General features: G+C 41.4%; 1 protein-coding gene across 4 annotated transcripts in view; it reads right to left on the bottom strand.

Annotated features, from left to right (window-relative positions):
- LOC134212637 (netrin receptor unc-5-like) overlaps nucleotides 1-24353 on the bottom strand; it is a 909680-nt gene that overhangs the window by 354315 nt on the left and 531012 nt on the right. For all 4 annotated transcript variants that reach the window (XM_062690661.1, XM_062690659.1, XM_062690660.1 and 1 more), the window contains one exon: nucleotides 6130-6378. In XM_062690661.1, the coding sequence (XP_062546645.1) occupies nucleotides 6130-6378 (249 nt within the window). The remainder of the gene's footprint in view (nucleotides 1-6129; nucleotides 6379-24353) is intronic.

Below are 24353 nucleotides of genomic sequence, written 5' to 3'. Positions count from 1 at the left end.
CGAAATTAGAAATTCCCGAACAGTATACTGAAGGAATATCCGAAAAAAATACTGAAGGATTTTTCACAGTAACTACTGAAGAAACTTCCGACAGTCTTAGATTTCTCCGAAAATTCCTTTGGACATTCCGTTAAGACTTCGTTCAGAAATTCGGATATACCTTATAAAATCCTGACCAAATATGGAGCCAACCAAGGCTTGACCGGTAAACGTAGATAATTACAAATGACTTCGACATTTTCAGTTAATTTTTCAATTGAACTCCAGTTCCGGGGAATAGAACGCATCCAGTCATTATGGAACCGGGATCAATAGAACATATCCTGTCCAGGCAATATGAGTATCAAACTTCATGTAAATTTCAATAAAACTTCTGAGCATATATCTCGTGCTGTCATTTTTTTTTGTAATCCTAGCAAATTTTGACATTGAAATGATGTTTCAGTGCAAATTTTTAATATTGTTGCCAGTTTTTCTTATATCAATTAAGTCCACTTCCTCTTCTTATTCTTATTGGCATTACATCCCCACAGTGGGACAGAGCCGCCTCGCAGCTTAGTGTTCATTAAGCACTTCCACAGTTATTAACTGCGAGGTTTCTAAGCCAAGTTACCAGTTTTTGCATTCGTATATCATAAGGCTAACACAATGATACTTTCATGCCCAGGGAAGTCGAGACAACTTCCAATCCGAAAATTGACTAGACTGTAACCGGGAATCGAACCCAGCCACCCTCAGCATGGTCTTGCTTTGTAGCCGCGCGTCTTACCGCACGGTTAAGGAGGGCCCCTAATTAAGTCCACATAATGTTTTATTATCCAGTTCATGGCTTCTAACCGGCTACAAGGCGTAGTAAAAGTAATCAACCTTTGCCATAAACTTTGCTGGTTCAGTAAAATCTGCGCGGTAATCAACTTTGATGTCACTTTCGTCGTAGACAGCTGCAGTTGCCGTTAAGTTACTGTATAGAGCAAATTAGCAAAAATTTAATGTATTTTTTTTCTCGATTTGATCGGAATAAAATTGGGCCGGCAATCTGATAAATCTAAATAAATGAAACAGTCAATTATTAACTGGCAAATTTCATGGAATTTTAAAGATAAAGAACAATATTGTCACTCTATTCGTCCGAAGGTAAATTGTTCTCCATGATTTAAAATTGTTTCTATTGGACGAAATTTCATTAAATTCATTTTCGCAAAAATATAAATGACACTAATCTTTGGCATAGCATATGAAGATATTGATCACATACTTTTTTCAAGGTCGTTTATTTGGTAGGCTCAGGCGTGTATAACACTTTACGGAGCCATGTTTAGTAAGAGAGGGGTAGATGCTAGCGTACTCGTGGTGACTCGAGGTTAGTTTACAATATTTAAGGATTGACGGGGCTTAGGATTCGGGATCAGGGAATTTCGGTTGCTCATCCGGGCATTTGGTGTAAGGCACATCCTTTTTGTTTGTTCCCGATATGTTTCACCAACTGTTCCAGTATCCATTCATGATGTACTTTCTTATGAAAATACATATGACGACAATGAAACTTTTTTTTCAGTTACATCTCATATAATGTTTGTTTTTCCTTTTTTCTAAAATTTCAGATTATTGATCCAATGAAACCTTCGTTTTTGGCTTAGACGTCATTTGACTCCAATGGTTACAAATTTAAAACCACTTTTCCAATTATTTTGCAATTATTTACGATATACGATAGACTTTATACGACCCTTAAAAAGGCCACAACACATCGACGTCAAGTTATCCTCGTAGAATTCATATAAAGTGGTTTTGTGTCTCTTTGAGAAAGAATTTGAAAGGAATTCACTTAAAGGAGTTTTTCCCTTTTTCATTTTTTTTAAATAAATAGGGCCGATACAAATATTGAAAAACAATTATGACCCCCTCCCTTGGATTTTTTTTCCCAAGAATAGTATTTTGAGGGCCAACAAAACAAAATTGGATAACTTTGAAGATTAAAAAAAAAAAGTTTCAAAATATCCGACATAACAACAGTAACATAAAATTATGGCAGTAATGTAGAAGTCACTGCCCACGAAGGGTTAAGCTTTGGTATCAGAACCAATTGGTTCCATTCAAAATGCTGGAAGCAAAATGTATACTTCACAATTAAGTTCGATGTACTCAGGCAGAGGTGACAATGTGATCACTAAATGCGGTTTGCTTCAGGACAGTTTCGAGTGTTAGTGAGAAACTTGTTCAAGTACATGTACCTTGGCTAGACGAAACGTCTTGTCCATTGTCTAATACTATGTGCGCCCAACTTCTCTGGTCAAACATAGGTAAATCATGTTTTGTTTTCTTAAAAAACATTTCATCAATTATAAACTTGAGTATCTTTCAAAACATTTCAGTTAATTCCCTATTCAGTTAATCACCATTACGCGATACAATTCAACCCAGAACGAACTGCCATAATAAAACGCCAAAGAATGCCCGTAATCATCTTCTTAGCTTTGAATATCAACCATGCAGAAAAAGGTCCACTTTATATTTCATTTAATCGTAATTTACATTATCTCGTAAACGATTCGCCCGTCATCGAGGCCGGCCCGGCCGGGTCGGTTCGGCGAAAATCCTACACTTTAGTGTGCTGCTTAAGCAGCACTTGACCTTTCCTCCGCGCTTGGCGAGCCTTGCACCAAATCATAACCATTTCCACGCCCCGTCTTGCCACTTCCCATTCATTATGGGGCCCTTCGGCGGAATATTATATCACTTTCACGTTTTCTCATTAAAACGGACAACGGAACAGCAGCGGCGCGCTGCTTAACGAGAACAACACACGGCTCCCGCTGATGCTGATGCTGCAGGCGCAAATTAAAAGCTTCCAGAATGGCCCAACCATCATTAGGATTTTTATTTCGCTTTCGGTACACACCGGAATGGATTTATTGCGGAAACGATCAAAACTGTTATGCGTCCGAAATCTACATTCGGTGTTTGAATGTTTTCCGGAAGATCTTTGCTGGCTGGTGCGACATTATTTTGATGTCCAGGAAAGTCGTGAAATTTTGCACATAAAAACAATCTGGGTCAAACTGGACAAGTGGGCGGCCACCCTTGGAATGACCTTGCTTTGAAGCTCCAAGTACAAAAATTCCAGCTTTAGAAACTCTTCTCAGTAATATGTTTGCCGAATATTTTACACCTATAAAAACATAATTCTTCCCAATGTGTTCCATCGTTGAAGAAATTCTGAAATCTGAAATTATTCTCCATTCTGTCGCTTCTTTTGTGCGTATCGGAAGATGGTCCAAAATGCATCTCGTTTTCAAACCATTCAAACAACGCGAGATTCTTTTAGGATAATTTAAGTCACATTTATGTCACATTAAAAAAATAATTTCATTTTGTAATTTTCAATAATACTTTAATTTTATGCTTTGGATCATGTCAAGCTGTTTTCCCCTAAATTCAAGGAAGTGAAGTAAAAAAGTGTGCAGATTCAATTCCGGTGTCTGCTTCCGGGGTACGAATTTTATTACGGATAAAAAAAGGAATTCGTGTATGGCTTTGCTTCACAGTCAACTCAATTTAAGCATAACTTGGAATGAAGGATTGGCATACACTCGATCTAAAACAACTTTGCTGTAAGGATCTCGAATAGATTCCCATTTTCTACTGTAACTGGATTCTAATTGGTATGTTTTAATTATTTGAATCGGCATCCAAAACGAAGGGTTCGATGGATCAGTTTTCCGCATCGCAATGTGGGCAATCTTTTGGCCCATTAAGGAGATTATGGGATGTTTGCTTTGCAGAGGAATCGGATGGCATGGGAAATGTATCGATAACATCTGCGAGGCAGCCCCGGCAGTGCTGCCTCGGTAGATAAGGGGGACAGAAAACGTTTCGGCAAACAGTGTTCGCCGTTTGGCTATCTTCAAAAGTGCATACGAGGGATTCCGGCGAAGGCTACGGGCTCTGATCCCGTTTATTTATGGTAATGATTGTTTGACAAACATATCCACAGTAGAGCCGAGTTGGCAAATTCTGTTTACATATTGTTATGCTTCATTTAGGGCATTTTGTATCTGCTGGAATCGAATGTGTGCGAGGGTGGTACCAAACATTAACATGTTACGAAACGTTTCATAGGCGTAGTCGTTATTACTAATATAGATTACAAATATATAAAGGAACAGATGAAGTGATTTTGGAAAAGTTTATTTTCGTTCTTGAATTGTACCAAATATCAAAAAATAGGGTCTAAAATTCTCCGAGTGGTCAAAGGAAAAACATATTAAAACAGATTTAAAAAATTCATCGGATTTTTAAGAGAATGTTTAGAAAATGATGATCTCTTAAATCATATTACAGTAAATTAGCAATTACTTCTAATGATATAAAAAAATATTAACTAGAAGTAGCAGAACTAGTAAAACTTGTTTGATATTTCATTATTGCAGCTTTACATAGTCATTTTTGGACAGAAAAATTCGAAAGGGAAGAGACAAAATTTTTAAAACATATTCAAAGCAGTCTTACTACACAAAAAATGGAATGACGTACGGAAACAAACCAGCTTTTCTTTTGGTATGGACAGAGCATGGAGGTAAGTTGTCGCGAAGAATCTGTTTCGACTGTGATATCAACTATTTCAAAAAAAAAAATAAGAGATTCTTGCTACATATTTCGATAGAAGCTCTCCTTGCTACACTGTTGACTCATGATAGACAGCAACTCCACCCTAAGCCATTACTCAAACAATAGGATGGCTGTCGCTTCCAAAACGCATTCATTAGGACCGTTCGTTGCGAGCGTCCCATTCCAATGAAACTTTAGCCATCCTCCGGTCAGCATCACCAAATGGTAAATGGCAGCAGCTTCCGCTAAAATGAAGACAAAACTTGTCATCTTATCACAATATTTCCATTAAGGATTTATGTACACGAAAAAAAAGCTTTCTGCCTCTAAAGTGCATCTCATTCGCCACCCCGAATCTTTCCCGATTACCGATGAGTTTTTTAATCCCAACCAATTTATCATTGGACGACCCACAGAAATGTCCTCTCGTTCCATAGACCTCCATCCCAAGCAGACTACCATCCGACCAGCAATTGGACAATTCGTGTGAATGTTTGTGTCAACAATCGACAGCACCCCAATTAGAGTGCATTAATGGATCGTTTCTGGCGAAAAAAGAGGAGAAAGCCTGCCTCCGCCACTGCGCTGCCACCGCCGTCTGCCATGTCACCGCACAAAATTATGCCATTCCGGATGCTACCGATGACGACGACGAGGACGACGATGATGATGTCGGTGTTGGATGGGACGGAATTTGTAGGATTTTTTGTTGTCCAATCGAAATCCCTGGGTTGGGTGGGAAATTGCATGAAAAGTGCCGGACCAGCAGAATGATGAACGACGATGGCGGCGGCGACGTCAACGACGACGGGAAAAGTGTTTACCCAAAAAATTATGCAAATGAGTGATAAACGTTGCCATAAATCAACGGGACACGCTCTTTCCGTTCCACCGCCGGCATCGCAATCGTCGGTAGTGGCCCGGTCGACGATCACGGTTCTGCTCAATGTTGTAGATTGTCGGCACCGTTGCTAGAGCCGTGATGATGATGATGATGGTGATGTGATGCTGGTCTTTGAACGTCTAGGGTGAACATCCGAATGTTCTAAGCAAAGAATGATTGAAGCGATTGACGATGTCTAGGAGCACGAGGGGTTGAATATTGTCTTTCTAATGACAATATAAAGAGTTTTATTATACGACTTCAACACAGTCGAATGTCAGTTTTATCTTTTATAAAAAATAAATTAAAATTTTATAAAAAAATAGTGAAGTTTTGAGACATTTTTAAAACATCTCTCGCGGATTGAACTTTTTAGAAGATTTCCCATCAAATACAATTGCAATTTACAACAGTTTAAAGTCGATTATGCATTTTTGGCAGTGTTGTGTTCGATAACATAAAATACAGTTTTTTTTTTTCAAATCGGTTCCTGTGCTAACCGTCTAAGTCCGTAATATGTGATTCATTGTAAGAGCTTCCAATCAGGCACCCATCTGTATCCATCCCTTATCCAAATTGTCATCATTCTCCCAAAATCCCTTCAATCTCCACCCCAAAACCCATACAAGGACACCTACCTTGAACACTGTAGCTGCACGCCCCTCCGGTGCACTTGGCCGACTGGAGGCTCTTCCCGACGCAGTTGATGGTGCCGCCATCGTACGGCTGTTTGTCCAGCATCATGCTGGCCGTCGTCGTATTGGCCACCAGGGCGGCCGCTGCCGAGGACGACGCAATGACCGGTCCACCGATGCAGGACCGGTAACGCGTCTGGGTACAGTCCGGTGCACATTCGCTCCACTCGGTCCACTGCGACCACCGGCCGGCTGCAATGGCAAAATTGAATTATGCAAATTAGGTTTGGACGGAGAAATGGGATACACTATTGCTACTGCTGGGCTGGGTTGTGACCGGTGTAAACAACGTTCATGGTTGAAGGTTGAAGCTACCGCAACCGGGAACGCGGTAGCTCGTCTACGTGTGGGGTTTCTTTAATTCAGTCGGCTTCGAATGCCCAATCCATCGGCTTGTGTGTGTGCTCGGAAACATAAATACACTCAATGCATTGCACAGCAGCGTAGGGAATTTTGAGGATCGGAAGCACACATTGTAACACTTTACGCAAATATTGGGACTGTATGCGCCCCAAGTTACCCTTGAAAGAACGACGGAACCAATCAACAGACGTTCTACAGGGATTTACACAATGTCGACGTGGGGCGTGTGGGTTTCGGAGAAAGGAAGTATGCATACAGAGTCGAAAAAAAATCTGAAGGGGATCGATACAGTTTGGGTGAGCGATAAAATGCGGGACAGATAGTGTAACGTGCAAATTCCGACATTACAATTTCCAGATGATGTTTGAACAAGACCGTAGATGTGTGAGTCCGGGGAAACGTGTTTACCATACCCACTTGATGCGATGGTATCGCATTACTTTGCATAATTAACAGAGATGGCCCAATCGCCGCCGCACGGGATGAGAGCGATTGGAAATGATCGGAATTTCTATGTGCGCTTCAGTTCTATTGAAACGAGCTCGCCTAATTGAATTAGAAAGTGGCTATTTGGACAGATTAAATCCTAGTTCCGTATCTATTTCTAAATGGGGCGGTATTAGACTATGCAAATTGCTCCCAGTGGCACACATGACGACGTCGTAATTTTGACTGTTTTACAGCTATTTCGTGTCTCATCGCGAATACACGCCGAACATGCAACCGACATAAAAGAATTTACATGGTTAAGTTGCTCCCTCAGCAGTATAAAAGTTTGCTATTCTTGGCGTCAGATTTTTGGTGGAGCAAAAAATACATTGGCAATCTACAGTTTCTACACAGCGGCGCATAATGCGTACATTCATACATTGTGTAATTTTACGATTGTCATCAGCAATTGAATTTTGTCGCTCCGGAAACAAAGTGGTACAAAAGTGGTGCCTCTCGTATATTGGGGAATGCTCAGAAATTCGCAGCATGAGAGCCCATGGTTCATGATGGAAAAGTAATGATTATATGACTTAAACAAAGTTACTGAGGGAATTTTTTGCATAAAGCATACTATCGAAATATGTGTCGGCATCCATAGAACCTCTGTGTGTGTTCTAGTCTTACCACTGACTGAAAGAAAGTTGTCTATATTACAAACTGTATAGGAAAGCTGTCTGTTTGAAAAACGCTATGCAGATCTACCAACTTCTTCTTCTTCTTATTGGGATTACATCCCCACACTGGGACAGAGCAGCCTCGCAGCTTAGTGTTCACTAAGCACTTCCACAGTTATTAACTGCGAGGTTTCTAAGCCAGGTTACCATTTTTGCCAGGTTACTAAGCCAGGTTAGCATCATGAGGCTAGCGATGATACTTTTATGCCCAGGGAAGTCGAGACAATTTCCAATCCGAAAATTGCCTTTTAATATCAATAAATTAAATTCGAGAATGTTTTCTTATGTTAAGGTTTTTTTTTAATTAATTGTATGAATTGTGTGAATCATTTGATAGAATTTAAATTACAATACTACCCGAGCATGAAAAAATAACTCAATTCTACATACCAAATTTTGTTGTTGATATCTTACTTTGTTATGAACCTGCCTTGCTTAAGAAGTAATTAATACTAAACATTATTATGCAAAATACTTCAGGCATAACATCCTCTGTTATTACAATACCAAGCGCATAACAAATTATTATTCGTTTGGTATTAAACTACCTAAGCATGTTATGCCTGAAGTATTTTGCATATTTATTTTTGGTATTTTACCTCTTATGCAAGGCAAGCATATACCAACTTTTATTATCGAGGTCGTCGCTCCCGCTAGGGTCAAAAGAGCGCGCTTTGGAAAATATTTTCCGACCATTGTGCGCTTGTCGGAATTTTACTTCCGCAAACGGGTCCTACGTAAATTGAAGACACGGGTCCAAGCAAAGATCGTAACGGGATCAGTAGGTACAAATAACGCTGAGAAGCACGGTTGAAATTAAAATAGCTTCGGGTAGTATAAAAAACTTCCTTCAGAAAAGAGAGAAAAGAACCGCACAGCACGAAAGCAGGATGCGGTCTGCGAACCGATGGGCCTGAATGTATACTTTCAGAATACAATTGGAGTTTCTGCTAATATTTGCCACTAGCTGTCGTAGAGTACTCAGAAAAATATCGCTTTTTTATGAAATAACGCTTATAATATACTTGAAAATTAAGCTATTAACCATATTATATAACCAAAAGATGCACCATCCAAATACCGTGAAGCGATGCTAAGACAGTTTTTGAAAATATTTTGAACTGATGAAAGTGGAAGCTAAAATCTATTACTAGAAAATTTAAAAAATATAAAAGCCCTGGGTGATGATAGTATTTTCTACATGCTTATCAAAAACTTCCTGAGAGCTCTTTATCCTTTTTGGTTAATTTATTTAACAAATGTTTTCAATTGGCATACTTCCCAGATAAATGGAAAACGCCAAGTTGTTCCAATTTTGATATCGGACAAAAATCCAGCTGAGGCTTTTAGTTATCCTTAATCAGTTTGCTTTCTTCAATAAGCAAACTGTTTGAAAGATTATTTTAAATAGAATGATGGTACATATTAATTACAATTCTATTTTTGCTGACGTGCAATTTGGTTTTCGCCATGTGCATTCAACCACCCATCAGTTATTAAGAGCTACGAATTTAATTCAGCTCAACAAATCTGAAGGATATTCGACTGGAGTTGCTCTTCTTGATTTAGAAAGCATTTGACAGTGTTTGACCTAAAGGTTTGATTAAACTGATCCCAAATTATTTATCAGATCGCTCACTGCAGGTAAACTATCAGAATTGTATAACGAAATCTGATAGATTTCCTGTAAGAGCTGGTGTCCCCAAGGCATTTACTGATCTGATTTACCACCAGGGTGTCAATAATCTTTGTTTGCATGACACGGGCCTTTCAGCCAAAGGGCGAAGCCTTCGTGTCATTCGTAGTAGATTGCAAAAAAGCTTGGATATTTTCTCTACTTACTTGCAAAAATGGAAAATTTCCCCGAATGCTTCCAAAACTCAGCTTCTAATTTTCCCACATAAGCCGAGAGCTTCTTATTTGAAACCTTCTAGCAGACATAGGGAGCGATTAGGAGAGCTGGTGTGCAGAGAAGCGGAATCATTATCACAAGATCGCATATGGTCCTGGGATTTGCGGACGATATCGATATTATCGGGATTGATCGCTGTGCCGTGGAGGAGGCTTTTGTGCCCTTTAAGAGAAAGACAGCGAGGATTAGACTCACGATCAATACCAGCAAAACGAATTACATGGTCGTGGTTTCATTAGTGGTGGTGGCAGTGAAATGGTGCTGGATGGAGAACAATTTGAAGTGGTTTAAGAATTTGTGTATCTTGGAACATTAGTGACGTGCGATAATGATGTTTCCCGCGAGGTGAAAAGGCGTATTGCAGATGCAAATAGGACTTATTACGGACTTCGTTACCAGCTTAAGTCCCGTAGTCTGCAAACGAAGACAAAATTCGCGCTGTATACTACTCTGATTCTTCCGGTGGCCTTATACGGTCATGCAACTTGAACGTTAAAGGAGGCTGATCGGTATCTGGCGGCGTCGCATGAAGCAGGAGTTGCACCAGGTGTATAAAGGACTGGATATTGTTAAGCTTATACAACATGGCAGACTACGGTGGGCTGGACACGTTGTTCGTATGCCGCAAGAATGTCATGCGAAGATAATATTTAGTAGAGAAGCCGGAAGAGGCCGCATACACTATGGCTTCTTGCAGTTGAAGAGGACCTGAGGGCGCTCAATGTTCAGGGCGACTGGAAGCGATCGAGTCCAGTGCAGAAAGATACTCCATTCGGCGTAGGTTCATCGAAGAGCTACTCATCAATTAAAGTAAGCAGACGTATTGTTACTATGAATGGGGTTCCAATTAATTGGTCTAGCGAAGCTAAATATTTATGACTTCTGCTAGACTTAACTTTTAAAAGCCACATTGAAGGCATTCAAGCCAAATGTAACAAATCTAGACCAACATTTGAAAAGGGCGTAACAGCCAAAATTTATTCCTTCTGATTTTTCGTCTACATATAAAGCTATATATGTGGACGAAGAAGCAGCAGGAATATTTTTTTGCTGTTACGCCTTTTTCAAATGTTGGTCTAGAAATATAAGTGTGTATATCCACGTCGCGTGTGTCTAGGGGAAGCTTAAAATTAAATATTTCAATAATTTTGTCATGTTTCCATAAATGAGTCATGTTTGGTATTTGAGTCAAAACTTTGTACAATAATCAGTGAGAGAATTGTGGAGTAGACGCATAAACATTTGATTGGCTAATGGTGCCTCGAATCTTGTGATTAACATGTTTTGTTGAAGGCGGTACTTTATGGGTCAGATGTCCATGTTTTTCATCACAGCAGCCAAATTTTCATGCTTGATAACAAGCAAACCTAGAAGCAAACCAAAGCAATACATTTGACATTCAAGGTACCGACCAAGTTCTTTATGCAAAATCTGGGTTGCTATGGTTGAATCATATTGATCACAAATCTGGCTTAACTTTTCAAAAGGACCTAAGTTACATTTTTTTCATGAATTAATTTGAGTACTGCAATCAAAAGTTTTCATGTTTTTCTGTTGATTGCGCTATTCAAATTAATTCATGAAAAAAATGTTACTTAGGTCCTTTTGAAAAGTTAAGCGAGAAATGCTGTATGGAGTAACAGAGTTGATTCAAAAGTATAAGATTGCTAATATCGTTACTGTTCGCGTGACTAACATCTAGGTTACTTTGACCTGGCAGGCAAAGTACTGGTACTACAAATGTCAAACCGATGTTGGTGATGGAACAAAACATGCACTACAACATCTTCTTCTTCTTCTTCTTATTGGCATTACATCCCTACACTGGGACAGAGCCGCCTCGCAGCTTAGTGTTCATTAAGCACTTCCACAGTTGTTAACTGCGAGGTTTCTAAGCCAGGTTACCATTTTTGCATACGTATATCATGAGGCTAGCACGATGATACTTTTATGCCCAGGGAAGTCGAGACAATTTCCAATCCGAAAATTACCTAGACCGGCACCGGGAATCGAACCCAGCCACCATCAGCATGGTCTTGCTTTGTAGCCGCGCGTCTTACCGCGTCTTATGCACTACAACATGATGCATGATGACATGGCAAGCGAGGCAAGCTTCAAGATAAAAGTGCATCATTTTAGCTAAACAGTTGAACGTTATTATTGCTTGATATCTTTCGTCAAAAATCTCATAAAGTTTCCTAAAACGTCGATTACAGCTATAGAAACGAAATGTGCATCTAAAATCGATTCTATAAATCACCTGAAAGTTATTTTTTATCAAATAATTGTGCAGTTGCGGGATCAAAAAAAAAGAGTAATTGTTATACGGTGCGCCTACTTGGCGTGGGTTCTCACTGGAACGGAATATCGAATCAAAACAAAATTAGCATTTGTGGTTCTGCTCAACGTACAGTGTGGTTGCTACTGCTGCTACACATATGCTGCAATAGAGTGGCCCAGCCTTGTATGGGGAGAAAAAAAGTTGTCGAATTCTACGGGGCACCCCCCAGGATTGTGCCTTTGGGTAAGAAAATCAATCTCTGAAAATTTCAGCTCAATCGCTTGTTGCATAAGCTGGCGCAATTGATTTGAAGTTTGTATGGTGGTTTTAGCCAAATTGCATAGGAAAATACACCTCCGTCACTCTTTCGTTCAGGAAATTGGTTCGGTATGCCCGATAGAGCTCAGAATTGCAACAAAGGCAGTTGATATGTCAAAGATCAATTTCACAGAATATTGCTCATCATCGAATAGCTCATCATCAGCCAAACAGCACTGTGCTGATAGTGAGTCGCCGGGGGAAAGCAGTAGTTTAGGTGATGTGCATGACGAGTTGTCTCTCACCGATCTCTACAAGTTGATCAAGATTGAAATAACTAAAGCGAATGAAGACACAAAAACACGATTAGATGCAGTCTCAAATGAGATTAATAAATCAGTTTCGCTGCTGAGGTCGGACGTCGAGTCTATCAAAACATCACAAGAATTTCTCTCCAATCAATTCGAATTGCTCAAAACGGACATTGCTAGTAACAAATCCGCCTTAGTATCTCTATCTAAAGATGTCCGAATGATTAACACCATAAGTACAATGAACGAAAAACGCATTGAAGAACTGAACTACGAGCTCAACAGTCTCCGGCAAACTACTATGGATGGACACCTCTTGATCAGCAATGTAATCAGGACAACAGATGAAAAACTTGGGGATATTGTTAGTAGCATTATGAAGGAGTTAAATGTACAGTGTTCTCCCGAGAATGTTCAGGGGATAACCCGCTTATCTTCATCTAACAGAACTGGAATGCAGCCCATCTTAGTTCGTTTTTCGAATGCTTTGTTTAAAGAACGTATAATGAAAGCGGCCCGGGAAAATCCGATTGACTGTGAATCAATAGGCCTAGGGGTCAAGCAGCGAATTTACTTTAATCATCGGCTAACTAGTGCTAATCGTATTTTAATGAACGAGGCTCGTAAATTCAAACGCACCCATAATTACAAATTGGCTTGGTATTTCAACGGTGTAGTCTATGTGCGTAAGGATGAAAGCTCAATGGCAATCCGTGTGAATGATGTTAGTGATTTATCGTCTATAGTATAAGACTTCCCAATTAAATCGAATGTTGGTATGATGCGTATTTTCAATGACTGATAGTGGAACAGAATTGTTAAATGAATTAAATATTGAACACTTTCTAGAGGAAATAATTCTTTCTAGTGATAATCTAAACATACTGTACTTGAATACGAGAAGTTGTCGAAATAAAGAAGAGGATCTTGGTCTCCTTATAAATGATTTAAATAGTGAAATTCACGTAGTTGTTTTGCTGAAACTTGCTTGTACGAGAATGAAATCTTCGATTTGAATGGGTACGAGGCTTGTCATAGCTGTAGAGATGGAAGAGGGGTGGCGTATCTATATTCGTTCTATTGAATTTACGAAGCTAACTAGTTTTGGAAAATAACTACATCGAAAATAACTTTCTCATTGTTGAGCTTATAGATTACTAGTTGACCCGGCAGACGTTGTCCTGCACAGTAGGCGAGAATGTGCGTTCCGAACTGCCCATGCAAAGTTCGCATAGGAATCACAATTTTAGTTATTCACGGTTTGCTCAACTTTACTCGTAATTTTCGCATTAGGAAATATCATATAAACCCGTCGGAAACTATAACGAATGTTTCTGCTGAAGAAATGGAAAAAATTCAACCAGCCGTTTTCGAGTTATGCGGATACGAACACAGACCATTTCATTTTTATATATAAGAAGAAGAAGATAATGTTAAAATTATGGGAGTGTACATCCCTGGTAGATTAGTGCCACTGTTTATAGACCAGTTAGAGCAAATGCTACATAGTTTTAAAAGAATGATTATTTGTGGTGATCTCAATATTAACTTACTTGATGTTAACTCTGACATTGTTAATAAATACACATGCACAATGGAATCATTGGGATATGTTATATTGAATAAGATTGACAAGCGCTACGCAACTCGGATATCTAATACAATTTCCACCGTTATTGATCATTGCATTACCGATATATTTGAATATGACCTGTGTTTATGTGTGAGAGATACCGAAACATTAATTTCAGACCACAAGACATTAATTTTATCAGTGAAAATATCTAAATCTAGAAGAGATAAACCTGAAAATAAAAAGGTTTTCATTAACTATGAAAATATTCTCAGAACTGTATCGCAAAGAAATTTTGATTCATGTCAAACATTCAGTGATGTCGTAGAGGAATTCAATGGAATTATTACCAATAACAGAACAGAAGTGTTCCCTAGTAAAAAAAGGCTGGGTATACGAAAGCCTTATATAACTAATGATTTGTTAATCCATATACGACACAAAAACGAATTATACAAACAATTTAAGTCAGCTCCTACTTCTTTGAGAGATAATCTATATCTTATATATGCGAGAAAACGAAACCAACTGGGGAATATGATAAAATTAGCTAAGGAACAATATTATAAACGTAAGATAACACAAAACATAAATAACTATAAAAGAACTTGGGACACATTGAGAGAAATAATTTTCCAAAAAAGCTTTGACAAATCAAAACCACAAAATATCTCGCTAATAGAGGATAATGAGACCATTATCGAGGATAAACGAATAGCAGATTGCTTCAACGAATATTTTATAAATATTGGCCTCAATATACAGAGTAATAGTGGATCAGTAAACAATTGTTTAACTTATGTAAATACAAGACCTGACGTTCTTTTTTCATTTTCAACGATAGAACCAGAAAAAAACACTGCTGTTATAAAGTCTTTGAATTCCGGGGCAGCAGTGGGTGTAGATAAAATCTCAGTAAAAGTTCTTCAAAAATGTACCAACATCATCACGCTGAAAATTACGGAGCTTGTGAATAATATGATTCATTCTTTACGATTTGAAAATATTTTAAAAATGGCAAAGATTGTTCCGCTTTATAAATCCGGAGATAAGTCCAAAAAAACAAACTACCGACCCGTTTCTATTTTACCGGCGCTTTCAAAAATCCCTGAATATATTATTAATGAACAAATAAAAAATTATCTTTTACAACATGATCTGTTGAATAGTAACCAGTTTGGTTTTTTACCCAAAAAAAGTACTGAGACTGCTTCACTGGAACTCTTGCATTTCATAGTGACTGGTTTAGATCAAGGAGAGTACGTAGGATGCATTTTCATTGACTTGCGAAAGGCTTTTGATTGTATTCCTCATGACCTATTGTTAACAAAATTAGATACGTACGGTTTCACTTCGTCAGCGGTAGATTTGATTAAATCCTACCTTTCAAACAGAGAGCAACAATGCCAAGTAAATGGCCTCGTTAGCGAACCATTAACAATAAAGTCTGGCGTCAATATTTTTTTAAATGACATATTTAATGTGCCCCTAAGGGGAAAACTACAATGTTACGCAGACGATGCTGTATGTAAATATAAAGCAAAAGATTTAAATACTCTACAAACCACGATGCAATATGACCTTAACTTACTTCCACATTGGTTTCGTATAAATAAAATGGAGATAAATAGCAAAAAGTCTAATTTCATGATATTCACTTTAAAAAATGTCAATCCGTTTATTGAATTGTTCATAAACAATGAACCTTTATCTCAAGTTTCTGAAGTAGATTATTTAGGTCTTGTTATAGATAAAAATCTAAATTGGAAAAAACACATTAATAAGGTGAAAAATAAAATTACACCAATCGTTTTTGCTCTTGGGAAAGCAAGGAATTGCTGAAGTACAGCTAGCTGCTGGCAACTGTATAATTCTTTCATTTTGCCACATCTATCTTACATGATCACAATTTGGGGATCAGCTGCAGCAACCAATTTAAACGTACTGAAAGTTTTACAAAATAGAGCGATAAAATTATTCGTGATCTTCCCCGACTTTCGCCTACTGTAACTTTATATTCAGCAGAAGTCCTGTCATTGAATTTGCTATATGTACAACACTTTACTTCTTATATATAAAATTAAATGCAATATTGTTAAATCGAACATTAGATTAATTGAATTACAAGATATACATACTCATAGTACGAGATCAAGAGGAAATTTCTATGTAGCTAGACCACGAACTGAACTCGCTCTAAAACATTTTTTCTATACCGGAGTAACTCAATTTAATGCACTTCCAAATTATTTGAAACTAGAAACAAATTTGTCATCTTATAAAAAAAACCTCAAAAAGTATCTAAATGAATAATTGAATTTTGTTATGAATTAAGATTTTAGTTTATAAGTAGATTTAAGTAGTAGTAGTTTAAAAGCTTGCTCGCTTGAATTTGTGTAATACTTTTGGAGAGGCTGGACACAGTTAATTTTGTAACTTCTACAGCTGCGATTTAATAAATAAAGCCAACAACAAAAAGCACATGATGCATAGATTATGGCCAATAGAAGCAAAATAATTTAATTGACTACAGCGCCACTAGCGTTATAGTAATTATGCTTCTACTGATAACAGCGCCTCTAGCGTTCTAATACTTATGCTTCTACTGGTAACTGGACACCACTTCAAATGTCTGATATCAAGTATGATTACGAGCATCGGCCACAATTAGTTTCAATCACCTTTCTGTAAAGATACCGGTCGTCTCCTTTTAGTAAACAATAAGAAAAACTAATATACAGACCACCTACATCAGACTTTCACCCTCCGTCATCCTGACAGGTCTTTAAGTAAATATTATGTCCAACTGGTGTGGCACTTGATACCATGACGACATCATACCTTGAGCTGCATCGGTTGCTTTGACCAATGGGTGCCGAAAGCCACACACGAGTTTCCCAGCAAGAAGCGGTTCGGTGTGAGTGCCTCACTAGTAGGAAGGTGTAACCGTTCACGTTTACCGAGTTTAATTAATCGGCGACTTTAGCGCCACTCTCAACAAGAGACTACCGGTCACGTTTTATTTGCCCGACTTTTTGAGACTGTTTGGCTCAGGGAAAACCCTAGAACGGTTATCAAGCGAAATTGGCAAAATCTCTCAAACGCAAGCTAAATCTCCTCCCATTCATCCACCGCAAGACCTTAGGGACCGCAAAAGGTTTCTACACAACCAAGAAATAACGTGTTTGGCTCCCGAAATTAGTGAGTCGTTTATTTAAGAAACTGACGTTAAACGTAATTAAGCTAATCACCATCACTTTACTTCTAGAATAGTTTATTCGTGCTGGACGTTTTTCAACGGGAATGGAAACATAAGAGCAAACATGGCCATGTAACTAAGCTCTAACACGTACCTGCGCAGGTTTTTGATGATCGATGGGGCCCGTCGAACTTCGACGAATCTGCAGCTTTTGGCTCGAGAAAACCTCGTTGAAGGCGGTGATGCGACGGCTGCCACCGGGATGTCCACGCTGCAATTTGGCGCGCAACGTACAGATGACCCGCGTGTGTGTTATGGCCGAACTAGAGATGCGGATGTAGTGGCGGCTGGAACGGAAGCTTCCGTTTTGTTCCGCGAGAGCAATGGCGGCGTAAAAATGCCGATTATGTCCCCGGGGCGATCCACACTTACGGATAGAGGCACACGTACCCAAAGCGACCCGGCTTCGCGTACCTTTCCGTTCCACCGAGCGGGGATCGGCGTTCCACCGGTTCGGATCGGGTTCACTACGTGCAATGGACGACACGTGCTCTCGGATGGCTCCGGTCTACAGAAATTGACGGAGACCTTCGGCAATGGACGACCTATGGGAGATTCTTCGCTACGATGTTTGAACGAGCATGGCGAATTTGAACCTCACGACACATGCTCCATGTACGCGAGTTGAGCACAGAGATAGCTCGATTTTATCATACTTAGCTTTTATTTAAAGTTATTATTTTAATCTTATAATATTTTCAGTTTACGAATAATTAATTAACAACAAAAACGTAAAACGTTACAAAGGATTACTGGGAACTTCGTCTCCCTTTTGACATTTAAAGCCGCCCCTATCATACTACCCGCTCGAATGATTCCTTGTTAGTCTAAGAGGGTCACTGGACATAACTGATAGAGAGCGCTGCTTTTTCAAATGCTCCGCCGTCGGGGGTGACAATGGGTCAAATGGGGGTGAGAATGGGTCACTGCTTCAACTACATACAATGCTTGTAGAATGGATTTAATGTCTCTGAGGACAAGAAAACTGAATTATAAAAGACCTTTTTGAACGATTTTGTTATCCGACCTCCAGACGTGAGGGCGCTGACCCATTCTCACCCCCAGACCCATTGTCACCCCCGACGACGGTTCGCAAATTTGGGGGTTTCGAGAAGCATTGCCACTGTGTCTCGCGAATTAGTAAACTTTTGAGTCTCTCTGTGAGGATAATGAGCCCAATAACTCCCTGCTAGGTTCCTCTTGATGTTACTCATAAAACTGTATCTGTAGGTGACAGCCAGATAGCTCATTTTAGTTGCGAAAATCCATCTTGTTCCAGCAGTTTGTACTGTCCCGTGGAAGTAGCATGGACGTGGCTCTTTATCGGGGGGTGTCGCCAGCTTTCATTGTCGGCCATTCTGCTTCCATTAGTTGTAAGAACGAACGGTTTCAGGTCTGGGACATTTCCCCACTTTGTTGCGATGTTCGCTGGTCCGCTGGTCGGCTTTTCTTTGAACGAGTCCCAACGCCAATTCTCGACATCGGTGGTCGTTATTATTTCTCCTATTCTGCAGATTACAAATTGTGAGCGCGATCGTGTTGGTACTGGGCACGCCTGCTAGTTCGGGAGAACGCGAAGTGAAAAAAGAAATTTCTGCATCGAAGTTGTTACCAAAAACGGTTACAATTGCTTAGTTGATAATTAACGCACTTTCATCCAAAAATAACTACCCAAACTACCCAAAAGATGTGAAACTCCGCATGTTGCGCCAATAAGGGAGGATATACATCTATTTTATTAGTAAAATGACTATTTCTCCTTTAAAAGTATAATTACTAAAGCTACTGTGGCATCCCAAATCCGAGAGAAGTTGTCTCGGGTAACCCCAACTCCGAGGATGAAATCGAAAAAAGAAGAAGGCTGAGAGGGTGAAAAGCCAGTCGGTAATAGACTATTACGTGTACAGAGGTGTGTCGCAAAACGCCAATAACACCGACAATCAAGTGCAGAAAGTCGCCATCTTTACCATCAGGTTTGGTCGAAATCCACGCTTCTAGAAGGTTGTGCCTAAGTTACGACCGACACGAAGCTATCGCCTTCAGAGGATCTCCGTTGAACAAAAAAGGACACGACATCGGGCTAAGCGCTAGGAGTGCGCTTCACCATTGTTGGGATCTTCTCTGCGTGGACACGTGGCCGATTTCCAATTTTCCAAGAAACCGGTGTGCTTCCGCCATCGCTGTCGCTCCGTCGATACAAGCCGGTAATCAGCATCAAGTCAAGTCCGCCTTCCGTCTGACCATCTGGCTTGCCGCCATTACTGGCGTCTCCTTTGCACTGGCACGTGGGCCAACACCAAGGATAAGAACCCTGCTAGCCTCTGCCTTCGCTGGCGTCTCGTCGGTACAAGCCCGTAACCGACACCAGGTCGAGCCCGAATCCCGTCCGACGGCCATTTCAAGAACCCTGCAAGCCTATGCCTATGGTGTCCCGTCGTCAGTACCAGCCCGTAATCGACTTCAGGTCAAATTATGTTCATCTAGAAGATGATATTTTGAGAACAAAGTGTCTTCAGCAAAGTCAAAGCTTATTATTACAGCTTTATTTTGAAGTTTTTTTTTGCAATAGGGTAGTCCCACTACATTTTGGGATAACAATTTTACCTTCTATATTTCTAATTTTAGCTCTAGAAAGTTGTTCCTTATTTAATTTTGAGGCACTTTGCTGAAGGAACCATTTTTGTACGTCGTTTGTATCATTTATTAAGATAATGTTAGGGTGACCCTAAAAAATAAAATTTTGATTGTAACTTTCTAAACTAAATTCTTAGTTTCAATTTTCATCGAAGGACTACAAAGTTTTAGGGCATAAAAAATGTACGTTTTGGTAACACAACCGAGTAAATACATAAGTGGATTGCAGAGATAGGGTAACCAACTTGATTTGGATCCCTACAGATTTTGGACCCTCCTTGTGACATTTTCTTGATTTGTGCATTTGTTTAACTAGTTTCCTATGCGAAACTACCGATATTTAGATGAAATTTTATTTACATTAGTTTGGGCAAGAAGGCAAGCGTGTTCAATGCATTACGCTTTAAAGTACACATCGCTGAAAATCTCAAAATGCACACAATAAGTTCACAATAATAAGTTCATGAAATTTTGGATTTAGAAGCCAGGAATTTATGTATGCAAATCGAAAACTAATATGCAATCAATTCTCTTTCGCCCATTAGACATCACTGAGCTGATTATCTAGTTCACATTTGCAAAGACCGTCCGGGAAATTGCTTTAAAGATCGGAAAACTGTAAAGTTGCTTTGGGTGGCGGTTTTACCCTCTTCCTCTAAGACAGCGGTTCTCAACCTTTTTCTTGAGATGTACCTCTTTGAACTTTTGCATGATTTTAGGTACCCCCTCTCGAAATCAGGCTTCCAATCCTCCTGGAAACATAATTCCGAGCCCTTTGAAGGGAAGCTTCTTTAAGCTTTTGAGTCCCTTTAGATTAAGCTTCCGCGCCTCTTAAAAGGAAGCTTCCGTTGCATCTTGAAAGAACGCTTCTGAGCCTCTTGATAGTATGCTTCTAAGCGTATTGAAAGAAGAATTCTGAGCTTCTTGAAGCGAAGCTTCCGAGCCTCTTGAAAGGAGACTGCCGAGCCTCTTGAAAGAAGGCTTCCGAACCACTTGAAAGTAGGCTTCCGAACATCTTGAAAAGAGGCTTCCGAACCACTTGAAAGTAGGCTTCCGAACATCTTGAAAAGAGGCTTCCGAGCCTCTCGGAAGGAGCCCTCCAATTCTCTTGGAAAAAGGCTTCAGAGCCTCTTGAAAGGAGACTTTTGAGCCTCTTGCAAGAAGGCTTCCGAGCCTCTTGAAAGGAGGTTTTTGAGTAGCTAGAAAAGGAGGCTTTCGAGCCTCTAGAAAAGAAGGCTTCCGAGCTCCTTGGAAGGAGGCTTCCGAGCCTCTTGAAAGCATCCTTCAAAGCCTCTTGGAAAGAGGCTTCGGGGTCTCTTGAAAGGAGGCTTCCGAGCCTCTTGAAAGGAGGCTTCCGAGCCTCTTGAGAGGAGGATTCCGAGCCTCTTGAGAGGAGGCTTCCGAGCCTCTTGAGAGGAGGCTTCCGAGCCTCTTGAGAGGAGGCTTCCGAGCCTCTTGAGAGGAGGCTTCCGAGCCTCTTGAGAGGAGGCCTGAGCCTCTTCAAAGGAGGCTTCCTGAACCTCTTCAAAGGAGGCTTCGAACCTCTTCAGAGGAGGCTTCTGATCTTCTTCAGAGGAGGCCTGAGCCTCTTCAGAGGAGGCTTGAGTCTCTTCAGAGGAGGCTTCTGAGCCTCTTAAGAGGAGGCTTCCTGAGCCTCTTCAGAGGAGGCTTCCAGAGAGCCTCTTCAGAGGAGGCTTCTGAGCCTCTTCAGAGGAGGCCTGAGGCCTCTTCAGAGGAGGCTTCCTGAGCCTCTTCAGAGGAGGCTTCAGGCCTCTTCAGAGGAGGCCTGAGCCTCTTCAGAGGAGGCTTCCTGAGGCCTCTTCAGAGGAGGCTTCTGAGACTCTTCAGAGGAGGCTTCTGAGCCTCTTCAGAGGAGGCTTCGAGCCTCTTCAGAGGAGGCTTCGAGGCCTCTTCAGAGGAGGCCTGAGCCTCTTCAGAGGAGGCTTCTGAGCCTCTTCAGAGGAGGCCTCGAGGCCTCTTCAGAGGAGGCTTCCGGAGCCTCTTCAGAGGAGGCTTCCTGAGCCTCTTCAGAGGAGGCTTCTGAGCCTCTTCAGAGGAGGCTTCTGAGCCTCTTCAGAGGAGGCTTCTGAGCCCTCTTCAGAGGAGGCTTCGAGCCTCTTCAGAGGAGGCCTGAGCCTCTTCAGAGGAGGCTTCGAGCCTCTTCAGAGGAGGCTTCTGAGCCTCTTCAGAGGAGGCTTCTGAGCCTCTTCAGAGGAGGCTTCTGAGCCTCTTCAGAGGAGGCTTCTGAGCCTCTTCAGAGGAGGCTTCTGAGCCTCTTCAGAGGAGGCCTGAGCCTCTTCAGAGGAGGCTTCCTGAGCCTCTTCAGAGGAGGCCTGAGCCTCTTCAGAGGAGGCTTCTGAGCCTCTTCAGAGGAGGCCTGAGCCTCTTCAGAGGAGGCTTCCGAGCCTCTTCAGAGGAGGCTCTGAGCCTCTTCAGAGGAGGCCTGAGCCTCTGGAGAGGAGGCTTCTGAGCCTCTTGGAGAGGAGGCTTCCAGAGCCTCTTGAGAGGAGGCTTCTGAGCCTCTTGAGAGGAGGCTTCTGAGCCTCTTGAGAGGAGGCCTGAGCCTCTTGAGAGGAGGCCTGAGCCTCTTGAGAGGAGGCTGTGAGCCTCTTGAGAGGAGGCTTGAGCCTCTTGAGAGGAGGCTTCCTGAGCCTCTTGAGAGGAGGCTGAGCCTCTTGAGAGGAGGCTTCTGAGCCTCTTGAGAGGAGGCTTCCGGAGCCTCTTGAGAGGAGGCTTGAGCCTCTTGAGAGGAGGCCTGAGCCTCTTGAGAGGAGGCTTCTGAGCCTCTTGAGAGGAGGCTTCCTGAGCCTCTTGAGAGGAGGCCTGAGCCTCTTGAGAGGAGGTCTGAGCCTCTTGAGAGGAGGCTTCCTGAGCCTCTTGAGAGGAGGCTTCTGAGCCTCTTGAGAGGAGGCCTGAGCCTCTTGAGAGGAGGCTTCTGAGCCTCTTGAGAGGAGGCTCTGAGCCTCTTGAGAGGAGGCTTCCTGAGCCTCTTGAGAGGAGGCTTCTGAGCCTCTTGAGAGGAGGCTTCCTGAGCCTCTTGAGAGGAGGCTTCTGAGCCTCTTGAGAGGAGGCTTCCAGGCCTCTTGAGAGGAGGCTTCTGAGGCCTCTTGAGAGGAGGCCTGAGCCTCTTGAGAGGAGGCTTCTGAGCCTCTTGAGAGGAGGCTTCCAGGCCTCTTGAGAGGAGGCTGAGCCTCTTGAGGAGGCTTCTGAGCCTCTCTTGAAAGGAGGCTTCCGAGGCCTCTTGAGAGGAGGCTTGGGCCTCTTGAGAGGAGGCTTCTGAGCCTCTTGAGGAGGAGGCTTGACCCTCTTGAGAGGAGGCCTGAGGCCTCTCTTGAGAGGAGGCTTCCAGCCTCTTGAGAGCACGCTTAAAGTCAAGTAAACATCGCATGAATAGCTTTCACACATAACGGCGACGCCTTGGCCAACTCTCACTATGAGTGAAAATTTTGTGTGAAACATAAGCAGTCGCTGTGTACTGTCTCACATGTGCATGATATGTGTAAGTGAGTTTGCCTTGAACTGTCAAAGTCCCTTCGGGTCGCTATGATGGCGAACGTGTGCAGAATATGCTGCAAGAAATCGTACTTTTTCGGAGGTTTTTCCTTTTGTTTTGATGGCGAAACAAAAAAAAAGTGCGAATACAATCATCGCACTTTGTTTTGTTGATCAAAACGATTGGAGAAACCTCCGAATAAGTATGGAAAGTTGGCTTACTTTAACATTAACAAATGAGGTTAGGTTCGATTTCCGACTGCTCTCTCTCGTTGTGTAAAATGAACTCACCGAAAATCATCGGCCATCGGTTACACAAAAATGAGTAACGTCGTAGTTACTCATAATATGAGTTGTTCCAGGAGAGGCCCGTTTTGTGTGAACGGAACACAAAAATATGTAAGTCATTTTAAGCGTGAGGGAGGAAGCTTCCGAGCCTCTTGAGAGGAGGTCTCCGAGCCTCTTGAGAGGAGGCTTCCGAGCCTCTTGAGAGGAGGCTTCTGAGCCTCTTGAGAGTAGGCTTGAGCCTCTTGAGAGGAGGCTTCGAGCCTCTTGAGAGGAGGCTTCCGAGCCTCTTGAGAGGTTGCTGGTTGTGGTAGGCAGGATTCAATTTGGATTTATGGATCGCCTTACATATTATGTGCAATATAAATTTTTGAAATAGAAAATACACAATTATCAAAACTTTATCAATGAGTTTTGATTGAAATTGTAATATGTCCGCCATTACGCATTTTTGTCCGAGGTACCCCCTAGGGCCAGCGAAGGTACCCCCAGGGGTACATGTACCCCAGGTTGAGAACCGCTGCTCTAAGATGTTAAATATCAGAGCAATACTAAATTGTATTCCAACCATCACGTGCGACACTAAAAGCCAACAACCTCCGATTGGTGGCATGTGGCGCTCCAAGACAATGC

The sequence above is a fragment of the Armigeres subalbatus genome, chromosome 2 (genome assembly GCF_024139115.2).
Source record: "Armigeres subalbatus isolate Guangzhou_Male chromosome 2, GZ_Asu_2, whole genome shotgun sequence".
Classification (NCBI taxonomy): domain Eukaryota; kingdom Metazoa; phylum Arthropoda; class Insecta; order Diptera; family Culicidae; genus Armigeres; species Armigeres subalbatus.
This window is presented reverse-complemented; position numbering and strand designations above follow the sequence as displayed.